This window comes from Leuciscus leuciscus (assembly GCF_965113295.1).
Source record: "Leuciscus leuciscus genome assembly, chromosome: 18".
NCBI lineage: Eukaryota > Metazoa > Chordata > Actinopteri > Cypriniformes > Leuciscidae > Leuciscus > Leuciscus leuciscus.
The window spans coordinates 9,855,461-9,867,639 of NC_138742.1; the positions used below are offsets into that span (position 1 = coordinate 9,855,461).

The following is a 12,179-nucleotide window of genomic DNA, read 5'->3' on the forward strand; positions in this document are numbered from 1 at the left end:
GCCAATCACAATCGACGGGAGGCGTGTCTTACATTCCGCTTTTCTGACTGTTTACTTCCGTCAATATTCAACGAAAAGCAGAAAATTATCACCATAACAAAGAAATCGCTGTAAGTAAAGTTAAATATACGTCCGTTATCAATGCAAATACATTACTTTGCGCGTAAAACAACAATAGAGGTAGAGATTTAAGCTGTCTTTAGTGTTTTGTCGACGTTTAGAAAGATAAGGTTCTTGGCAGGCTTTGCATTTGAGCAAATGTGTTGACAGTAACGTAGTTGGTACAGAAGCCAGAGTTTAAATGCAATTTAAAAATTAACATCAAAATGCAAAATGTTTGTTTTTTCAAAGATAATGTTTTACATCAAGATTGTGAACAAAAGGCTTTTTAAGCTTTGAATGACTGTTATTGTGTGTTGTCTGATCAGATCATAATGATAAAGCCTTTGACGTGTTATAATGGTTTGAGATAAGAGTCTCTTGTATTCAGGTTTTTGGAGCAGGTGGAAGAAGATGCCTTTCTTGGGCCAAGACTGGAGATCACCAGGCTGGAGCTGGATCAAAACCGAGGATGGCTGGAAGCGCTTTGAATATTTCAGCCACAACTTGGGAGATAACATCAATGAACTTGGCTTGGAAGAGTAAGAAATGCTATGAATTATATCAATATAATGTGGAGTGATTGTTGGATCTTGATCTAGAGTGATAGTTTTGAGGTTCAAACCTTCAACCTTTCAGTTACCACCTCCGAGCTTTAACCACAAAGGCTACACCACCCAAAGAAAGCGTTGAGGAACAAACTAAAAAAGGAAGTGTGTATGTGTCATGTGTGGGAAGTCAGGTATCCGTGTTTAGAACTGTGTTATTGTGACCGCCTGTGGTTATTGTCTGAAGTAGCGTAGAACAGACATCCACAAACTGGTTTTGTGTGTATTGAGACACAAAATACTTTATCTGACCGTGCTGTCATGGAAACAGACCTGAGGTTGGTCAGACTGAGGAAACGTGGTTGTCTGGTTTCTGCTATGTGGGGATGCAAGTAGTTATTTGGATGGCTTTAGGGTGAATCTGCATCCTTTGTCTGTGTGTTAAATTTCACTAGACAAAAGACCGAACACTCACCTGTGTGTGTTGTGTAAGCTAAAACGTCTTCAGATCATAAGGACTCGCCTCATTCATTGGCTTGTTTATTTGCACTAGGTTTTATTGCATTCTGTGTCAGGTTTATGTCTACTAGTTAGTACTCTTAGCAGCATCTAAATTGCAGTCTAAATTGCATGCTTGCCATCTGTTGATCACATGATTATAATACTTTTTGTAGGTCGCTCTGAATAGGAGCCTCTGCTAGATGCCTTTAATGTAAACGTAATGCCTAAAGCTTATTTTGGGATTGTCATGATTAACTTTACCTTATTAACTCTCCAGATTGGACAACGACAACAAGGAGAACGTCTACGTGGGAGATGTCTGTGAAGTAGCTGCCAAGAAGAGAAAAAAGGACTTTTTCAACAACAACACTAAGTCACAGTGTAAATATTACATCATATTTAATTGCATCACCCTCACACTTAATTACAACAATGATCTCAAATTTCAAAGTGAATTAGAGTTTCTTTGGAGAATAGGCAATTATGCAGTTTAGCAGTCATTATACAAAAATATATCTCCCAAATTTAAAGGGGTAGTTTATCCAAAAATGAACATTTTGTCATCAAGTTGTTCCAAACAGTTGACGGTAGCTGATGACTTCCATAGAAGGAAAAAATACTATGGAAGTCAAACTGTCTGGTTCCCAACATTCTTCAAAATATCTTCAACAGATGAAAGAAACTCGTACAGGTTTGGAACGGCATGAGGGTGAGTACTTGATGACTGAATTTCATTTTTTGGGTGAACTATCCCTTTAACAGGGAGCTAGAATTTCTGGAACAGTGGGCCATTATAAAGTTCAGTGGTCATTATACACATAATTGACCAATCAGAATTAAGTTTTCCAGAGCTGTGTTATAATTGCTAGTTGGTACATATTTTTACATAATGCTTAATTACTTCATACTTAATTATCACAACAATGATCTAACATTTTAAAAGTGAACTATAGTTTTTGGGACAATGGGCAATTATACAGTTTAGTGGTCATTATACAAAATATATGACCACAGAATGCTATATTGGACCAATCAGAATCCAGTTTTCCTATGATCTGTGTAATTACAAATTTAATAGTAGTATTTTTTTTCACATCCCATCCAATTACAGATAAATGCAAATAAAAACCTAAGCAGTTAAAGGGATAGTTCACCCAAAAATGAAAATTGTGTCATCATTTACTCACCCTCATGTTGTTCCAAACATGTATGCATTTCTTCTGCTGAACACAAAAGAAGATATTTTTGAACAATGTTGATAAACCAAAGAGTTTCCGTTTCCATTGATTTCCATTGTATTTTTTGTCCATACATTGGAAGTCAATGGGAATCAAAACTGTACCAACAATCTTCAAAATATATTATTTTGTGTTCAACAGAAGAAAGAAAGTCATACAAGTTTGTAAACTAAATGATGACGTAATTTTCACTTTTGGGTGGACTATCCCTTTAAGGATGTAATATATGGGTTAAATATATTTTATCCTTTTTCTTAGTTTTGTTCCAGGAGAGGTGGATCTACGTTCAGAAGGAGAGTACGAGAGAGGTGAGAGGAATTATGTCTTAGCATCAACACGTTCAAGACTCAAAAAGTAGCAAATAAACAACATAAGTCACATAAAGCTATGCGTCATTGTTTATATTTTACAGTTCTGCCAATAGTCTTTTCCAATCTCTTTCAATGCGCACCGTGTGTTTGTTGTTCCAGAGACATGGGTACTGTACGCTTGGTGAGGCCTTCAATCGTCTGGACTTTTCCAGTGCCATTCAGGATGTGCGGCGATTCAACTATGTAGTCAAAGTAAGATGTTCTGATCTCTGCTGAACAATTGCTGAATACAATTGAATACCTCTCTCTATTGAAATCACAGGCCTTTATCACACTTCCGTGTTCGAAAAGCGGAAAAAACTTCCGCTGAAGCCTGTATCAATAGCTCATAGAACATGATTTTTGGGATTTTTTTTAAATGTAAAATTCAGCACAGACACAATCCTCAGTTTACAATCATTAATTGAGTATTGTGGAATAAAAAAAATGGTGATGATTCCGACTCATATTCAGCGATTTAAAGGAGAGCGCGCAAGCCATACTGTATCAGAGTCTGATTACCTTATTTTATTACAGAACTGCAATAATACAATACAAACAACCGATCACATTAAAGAGCATTACAATTAGACAGAGCTTACTTTACGATGCAATCATCAATAATTAGATCAGATTGAAGTTGTTTAAATAAAGGAATATTTCCAGGCCATACGCGATAAAAAATAACTGATTTGATCATCGTAAGCGTATTCATATCCTCCGTGTTTAAGTGCAATGATTGGATTTGTACTGTTGACAAAAATGGGTGGTAATGTAATGCAAAATTAAACAAAATAACATTCAAAATAAAATGATTTACAGCTTTCCTGTAGCTCAAACAGTAGAGCCAAGGTCATGGGTTCGATTCCCAGGGAAAGCAAGAACTGATAAGGCCGGTGACACACTGGATGCGTGGCGTAAGCGTCTCAGCTGCGTGGCGTGTCCGTTTTTATTTCGGCTCCCATGTTAACAGGTTAGAGTTTGCACACTGCCTGCGTGACACGCGCGTCTCAGGCGCGGCTTGTAGGGGTTGAACGACTTCAGATTTTTTGAAGTCGACTGTTATGACATCAAAGTCGAGTCGACGTTGACTAGTCACTCACGTCATTCATAAAAAACACAAGAGATGGGACTGCTTTGCAACATGCACCAATTTGCAATTTATTAGCAGAAAATGATACAGATGCTGACAGACAGTTCATAATATGTTGCAACTTAACGGTAACAATGCAACAATAACTCCCGTTTTAGTGCAAACATTTTTTAGTGATGCATTATGTTGGCATAACAATGCCATTTATGCAAGATGGGCTGTAAGTAAGCCTACTCACTGTCACAGACCTGCTCATTCACAGTTTTTACTTTTCGATCATGGTTTGCATGTTTAGTGAAGTTTCTAATTAACCGTTCGCAAAGACCCTCCCCCTTTAGTTACTGTTGCTATGTCCGACACAGTGAAATATACATCGCGGAGCAGAGAGGACAGAGGACACTGACAACGTGCTGACAGACAGGACAGAGCAGGTTACTTTTAATATGTAAACAAAGTCTCAACTTTCATATTTGGTCATTTTATAAAGAAATTTAAACAATAAATACCGTTTTGTGGCTCTTTAATGTGTCGTGGCAGATCGCTGTAGAGCCTCTTAAAGCTGCTCGTGAACCGATCATCTCTTCCTTCTAGTTAATTTATAGCATCAAATAAACATGAATATACATAAGAAGGAATGTTGTTTTAACTGCAGAAAGACGTCAGTACACTCCGTTATTCAAGTTCAAATCCTCCAATGTTAATCTACTAACTCTCCTGACTGCTTTGTCGGACAGAAATGTCGGATTCGGCGGATTATGATTGGTCAGATCGCCTGTCAATCAAACTCCCTGCGAAGGGTAAATTTACTGCTGTCGAGATGATTTGCATTCCTCACATTAGCGGATGCCTTTTCAGATGAGTGTGCATTGCACTTGTACTTTTGTTGTACTTCAGGACAGACTTACTTTCCAAGTGACATTTTTACAAGCTTCATCTTTAGTGAAGTATTTCCACACACTTGATGGTGACAATCATAGTGTCACATGATGAACGCGACTAGTCGACGTCAAGCTTAAAGCGTCACGGCATTGCATTAAGGTCGACTAGTCGACTAATCGACTAGTCGGTACAACCCCGGCTTGAGCCGCGCGGAAACCACGTGCATGCTAGAAATAGAACCGACGCCTATTTTTCACGCGACACGCAAGCGTCTTGAAAGCGTTTCCAAGCAAAATTGAATAGGAAAAGATGTTTATATGACATTTTGACACGAATACATATTAATAAATGTCATTTTGATGTTTGAAAGTGTCTAGGGTTTGACATAAATGCAAATATAAATGCAATTTAAAAAAATATTATCGATTTTCAAATACTGCACCTGTCAATACAGAACGAAATATTCTATAACCTATATTGCCGTCAACACTGCCGACGTTGTCTTTGCTGCTATATATTTATGTTTAACATGAAGTATAGGCCTTCCACAACTCTCTCCCCATATGTCAAATATATCACCAATGAGGCTTATCATATGTCACCTAGCAGCAGCAGCGCCGCGTCAGTCATAAATATATTCTGGTGTGCAAAGACATGGAAAACGCCACGCACACGCCACGCAGCTGACACGCAACAGAAACGCCATGCTCACGCCACGCAGCCAGTGTGTCACCGGCCTAAGAATGTAAAATGTGTACCTTGAAATGCAATGTCAGTCGCTTTGGATAAAAGCGTCTGCCAAATGCATAAATGTAAATGTAAAATGAAATCAGTCCGATTATTCCTTTGGCTGTAACTTGAGCTGCGTGCTGCTCGTTTATCTCATGACTGGCAGTTTCTCAGATAATGTTACAATCAAATGAAAGATGACATACATAGTTAGGGTATAATGTAAGTCTAGATAAACAGTTTTAAATGTTGACGTTTATTGTTAAAGGTGCTCTAAGCGATGTCACATGTTTTTTAGGCCAAAACATTTTTTGTCACATACAGCAAATAACTCCTCACTATCCGCTAGCTGCCTGTCCCCTGAACACACTGTAAAAAAACGCGGTCTCTGTAGACAGCCCAGGCTCCACAAACAGCAACAAAAACAAACTGCGCCAACCTGGACCACGAAACATAACAAACTGTTCCAGCCAATAACCGACAAGAAGGATTTGGGGCTGGGGTTTGGGCGGTTAGTGTGCGAATGAGGAGGAGGGAGGGTCTAGCTAGCCTCTGTTTTGTTTGACAATAATCTTTGAATGTCAACAAGAAGTGACGTCACCTAACATCACTTAGAGCACCTAAATTACCGGTAGTTTAATTTTCTTCTCAAAACTGGCGTCCGTCCATTGACAATAATGCAGTATATAGTATGTGTATAGTAAATACTACTAATCGGAGCCGGATGTGATGACGCACGGACTGTGATAAAGGCCTATTTTCTCCCACTTCACCCTCTCTGTTTCTTTCCCTCTTAGCTTCTGCAGTTGATTGCCAAGTCCCAGCTGACGTCTTTGAGTGGAGCTGCTCAGAAAAACTATTTTAATGTCCTGGAGAAGATTGTGAGAAAAGGTGAGCTGGTCTTTCAGCATTATTCACAGACTCCTTTTTCTGTGAATGAACGCTTTCATGCAGAAACCATACTGGCCTGAAATATGTGCATCTACAAAATGATATAAAAATTGGCAATGATTCGCTATTGGTTTGTTTGGCAGTTCTGGATGACCATCAGAACCCTCGACTGATCAAGGCGTTGCTGCATGATCTAAGCTCCACCCTCTGCATCCTCATCCGAGAAGTTGGGAAGTCTGTGTTGGTTGGCAACATCAACATTTGGGTCTGCCGTTTAGAAACCATCCTAATCTGGCAACAGCAGCTCAACAATTTGCAAATTCCAAAGGTAGTCTTTTTCACAGTCTTTATATGGGTTAGGGAAGTGCAAAAATCTTTTTCAAAAACCTACCTATATCTATTTTGTCAAAAATAAATATATAAAAATAAATAAATAAAAGATAAAAAAAAATTACGTTTATATAAATGGAATAGTCAATTTCAGCCACATCTAGTTGGTTGTGGGATGACTAATTCATATACATAATATGCAATATATATATATATATATATATATATATATTTACGTTATCAAATTATATAAATAATGTATATTTAAGATTGCTGTCTGATTAACTTTTAGGACTAAAGTGAACTGTTCAAACTGTTGTATTTCTTGTGGTTGTACTTGACAACAACCGTCTGTTTGTATTTACATACATAACGCTAAATATGTTTCTTTGTAGCAACTTTCAAATGGGATGACACTGAGCGACCTCCCTTTGCACATGCAAAACAACATTCTGTACAAGTTTACTGATGCCTGTGACATCATCAATCTGGGAAAAGCCACACCAACACTGCACGTGCTCAGTGAGGACCGGCAACTGTGGAAGAAACTGTGCCAGTTTCATTTTGCTGAGAAACAGGTGAGGAATAAGAACTAATTAAGGGCCCGTCCACACGGAGACGCGTTTCGCTGTATACGTATACATTTTTTATCGTATTGGCGTTTCGTCCACACGGATCCGGCGTTTTCGGAGACTGAAACCGCTATTTTTTTAAACCGGGTCTCAAGGTGGATAAATCTGAAAACGCCGCCCTTGCGTTTTCGTGTGTACGGCCAATCCGTACATTTTGTGAAACGATGATGTCATCACACCAAGTGTCAACTAGTCAGACACCGTTAAGTCACAGCAACTACATTTATGGTTTTTCATATTGTTCAACAAAGTTCTTGATTAAAAAAGAAAAAAAGAAGCTACTGTGCCTAATATTATTGTTGTATACAGCGCGCAAGATTTATGCGTGAGCTCCATGTCTTCTTCTCCGTTTTTAGTGTATGTCTGTGGCAGAATTACAGCGCCACATACTGGTCTGGCATGTATACTACATCGTTTTGAGTCGGTTTCAGTGGTTTCGTGTGTACGCAGATATTTCTTGAGACGACGCCGTGTTTACGGAATGTTTTTTTTGAACGAGGAAAAAAAATATCGGATAGGGAAAGCTCTGGCTTCGTGTGGATGTGGCCTAAGTCACTCATAATTGGATGTTTAGTCAATTGGAGAATATCATTCGTTTTACCATCTCACACACAGTCTCACAAATACTATATCAATATTTATTTTTTCAAGATTTCAAGTGGTCAGTGGTGGCCCCAATTGAAGTATCACCCAGATATGAATGCCTGTTTAGGCACTTATGAATGAGGTTTTGTCTGAGATTCTTTTATATGAATCATTATGGAGATTCAGAATGGCTGGAAATTGAGTCAGCGGCTTAATTTGAGCACAAGATGGCAGTACAGAGGCATCATGCCAAGTGTGCCGCAGATGCCCTGAAAAGTGAAGCCAAAAATCCTTATCCTGAAAAGTGAAGCCAAAGCATTTCGATCGCCCCCTGGTGGCTGGCTGCAGTATAGGTATTAAACCCCGCCCTCTCCGTATAATCCAATGGGACTCGAGCCAAACAAAAAAATTCTTCCCCAAAATGGTTTCTGTCATTTTAGGCAGTTCTCATCACGCAGATGTGTGTCCAAGTCTTCATTTTCCCAGTAAGTTTGGTTTTAGTTAGTTATTTGATGCTATAAAATGGAGTTTAGCGCCATGATTGACAGCTGTGCGGTGAAATGAGAAATCGAGTCCCCCCCCCCCCCTGGAATTGAGTCTCCTTTAGGACCCAGGCGGTAATGCCTGATCAAAAGTTGTTGGCACAGTGTCTTGACTAATTATAATTTATTACCTATTTAACTATTGTATGATGTTTATTACATTAAGTGCACAAACAACATTCTTGAAATATAGAATGAATGCCTATGTATTGCATAATAAATCAAACTGGAAACCCAAGCATGCCTAACAATATATTTTTTTTTATAAGGATAAGTATTGTTGCAACATACTATGTTCTGTAAAAGTAATTTAATATTAATTGCACACAATAATTGTAATGTGGTATAGTATATAAAACATTTTTAATAAATTAATTGTCATTCTATGTTCACACAAACATCATTATTTGAAACATGTAATTGGGAACTATATTGGAAGCAAAAAAAATAAAAAATATATCTAAAATAATATAAGCTAAGCTAGCAGGCTAATCTGATCATTTCTCAAACATTAAGAATGAGAAATGCTTGATTTCACAACCTATAGCTTCAGTTATATGCTAGTAAATGAACCATGTAATTTAAAATACATTAATGGTCATTATAACACACTTTAAACAATATAGATCATAACTTGTTTTTGCAGGAATTGTAATCAGGTGCTAAAAATACTACCCATTAAAAGTCAGTTAAACCAATGGGATCTCTCTGCCTCCGAACCACGGGATCGGCAACAACGGTTACTGGGATATTTTGGCTTCAGTTTTCTACAGTGAAAGGAAGCAGAGATGCACTGTCTCTCTTTTTTCACAGTCTATCCATCATGCACACAGGCCTATAAACCACTGGTGTGCAAGAGAGGTCTCTGTTTCTGTGCAGAACTCACAGAGGTCTCTGTGTTTGTGTGTGTGTTCAGTTCTGCAGGCACTTAATTCTGTCAGAGAAGGGCCATGTGGACTGGAAGCTGATGTTTTTCACACTTCAGAAATACTACCCTCAGAGAGAACAGTACGGAGACACTCTGCAGTTCTGCAGGCACTGTAGCATCCTCTTCTGGAACGTAAGAAATCCTTTTTAAATGTCAAACATTCTGGTCCGTGAATAAACATTAGGACATCCATCCGGATTTTGTGTCTGTTTAGATATAAGTGCTCTTCTCAAATGTTTCCCAGTGTTGTGATCTTCTAGAACTGCAGTTTGTTGTCAGAAACCCCTTATAGACACACATATTAATAGATAAGCATCTGTTTGTTTCAGTGATTTTAATTTTTTATTTTTATTTTTTACATTTATTTATTTATTTATTTAAAACATAAATATATGTAATTTATTCCTGTAGTGAATTCAGTGTTAGAAATTCTAATATGCTGATTTACAGCTCAAGAAGCATTTCTTATTATTACCATGGTTGAAAATGGCTCTAATTCAGTTTTTAGTAAATGTTTTTCAGCATCCTTTGATGAATATAAAGTTTATTTATTTATTTATTTGAAATATAAATCTTTTGTTACATTATAAAATGTCTTTACTGTCACTTTTGATCAATTTAATGCATCCTTGCTGAATAAAAGTATAAATATCTTAAAACAAATAAATGAAAAACTCCCAAAATCCCCAAACTTTTCAGCGGTTGTATAATTATGGATAGTTATTCTGAATAGTTCACCTAAAAATGACACTACACTCAGTTAAATAAATGATGACAGATATTGAAGTGTTAGTTCTACCATACATATTTTCACTTCAATATCAGCCCTCTTCTTGTACCCTTTGACCTTTTGATTATTTTCCTGTTCTCCTCCTGGTCCCTTATCTCCCAAAGGACAGACACCTGGCTTTGATCTTTAAGGTACATGCTGAATCTGATATTAATGTGCCGGCTTTTTGAAATCATTGTCTGTTAATAAAATTTGTTTTGTTTCATCAATCCTTTTATCTTTTTCTCTTCACCTGTCGTCTTTTTCTGTTTCTGCCCGTCATTCTCTTACACTTCAATCCATTCAAATCAACTGGACTTGATCTGTCTTGTTTGTATTCTTAATATTTGAGTAGATGTATTTATCTTTTTTGTAGAATGTCTCTTTTTTTCCATTTCTTGTGTGTGCCACATCAACGTTATACATTAAGGCTGTGTGTCCACCAAAGCGTTTTTCTCCCGAGGCTAGCATATTTTTCCTTTTTATGGGAGCACTGCGTTTTTAAAACGGCAGCAGTGTAATGAGGTGCTGAGTGTCTATTTCACTCTAAATGCTCTTCTTTTTTTTTTTTTTTCGGTCGCAGAGAGTTGAAGAAAGTTCAACTTTGCGTAAAACGCAGCGCTCATCACTGTCAATTTTTACCCAGCCGTCCAATCACAGTGGAGGATGTGCGGGACAAATACCACACCGTACAACCGTCACATTCTGCTTGTTCAACGATAACAAATGACAACAACAAGCACATCTCTTCATCCAAAACTAGTGGCAGCGCAGGTGTGTCACATTGTGTCGGCATTTTTATATGCAGAAACAAACTATTTGCGAAATCAGATACTAGTAACAGTTCCACGTATTCTACGCATCAGCACATGTAGCATCTCAACTGAAAAAAACACAGCAAGGCATTTTCAGAAGAGCCAGTTTTCAACTGGAAAACAAATGCTTTGGTGGACACATGCGTTAATGCTCATCTCTGCTGCTGATCACTTGAACATGCCTACAGTGTCAGTAACTATAATTTTTGCTTATACTTAAGAGTTAGGAATTAGAATAGATCACTTACACTGAGTATTACACTTCAGGTGTGTTTGACCTTTTCTAATCTATTAGAATTACGAATCAGAATATCGGAATTCTATCAGAATTTTTGTCTGACGGATGATTGATAGAAGGACCCTAGCAACCTAACAGTTTTTTTCTATTCTATAAAAAATAAAAAATAAAATGTCCTTTCCCTTTGAAACATCACTTATCAGGCTTATGCTACTCTGAATAATACCTGAACTTCGTATTTTGAGCACTTCTTGCGTTGTTGTTGCTTTTGCCTCTTTATGATGACTCGCTGAATTTTGTCCTAATTTGTAAGTCGCTTTGGACAAAGGCGTCTGCTAAATGACTAAATGTAAATGTAACAGTAGCTATGTTTTCATCCACCTATTTTTATGCTGATTTAATAGACAAAAAATGCTGGATGGAAACGCCAAGATGAGCATACATTTTAAAAATCTTATGCGCTCAATTGAAGCAGATAATATAAGACATGCTCATAAACTATGATGGAAACACATTTACCGAATAATTCCCTTGATGCGCAACATAAAAACCCATGTGACTTTGCCTCAACACAGGATGTGATCGGATAACTGGACTAACCAGTGAACCGATTTCATTGCCTGATCCAAAGTCTGTCGTCAGAATGATTTGGATTAATTCCCTCCCAGAACGGTCACATGATTGCATTCCCAAACATCAGGCATCTTAACGCAAAATAACATGACAGTGTTTATGGCGTTTCAGCAAGTCATTTATGATATACGATAAAAGAGCCACAGTGGCTTCCTCGATTACAGCAACTTTATTACTGATATTTTGCGCCAATTTCCCAGTAAGTGGCGATTTTGTTCTCCTGATCACATGGGATGGAAACAGTGCTTTATTCGCAAATATTTTATGCGATATTCCTATTTTGTGCACAAGTTAAATGTATGGAAACATAGTTAATGTGGCTGCAACTTTTGCATGGACAAAAAGCACTGACGTTTTCCTCCAAAAATGTTGAAATCAG

The 12,179-nt window shown here is 37.6% G+C and overlaps 1 protein-coding gene across 2 annotated transcripts in view; it reads left to right on the top strand.

The window, feature by feature from the left end:
* fbxo25 (F-box protein 25) overlaps positions 1–12,179 on the top strand; it is a 14,986-nt gene continuing 2,807 nt past the window's right edge. Inside the window, exons 1-10 of one of the 2 annotated variants that reach the window (XM_082146246.1) lie at positions 1–110; positions 491–641; positions 1,426–1,529; positions 2,645–2,694; positions 2,857–2,949; positions 6,235–6,328; positions 6,472–6,656; positions 7,054–7,236; positions 9,334–9,477; positions 10,240–10,266. In XM_082146246.1, the coding sequence (XP_082002372.1) occupies positions 514–641; positions 1,426–1,529; positions 2,645–2,694; positions 2,857–2,949; positions 6,235–6,328; positions 6,472–6,656; positions 7,054–7,236; positions 9,334–9,477; positions 10,240–10,266 (1,008 nt within the window). In that variant the 5' untranslated portion in view covers positions 1–110; positions 491–513. The remainder of the gene's footprint in view (positions 111–490; positions 642–1,425; positions 1,530–2,644; positions 2,695–2,856; positions 2,950–6,234; positions 6,329–6,471; positions 6,657–7,053; positions 7,237–9,333; positions 9,478–10,239; positions 10,267–12,179) is intronic. The other variant, XM_082146247.1, reaches the window with a different exon arrangement.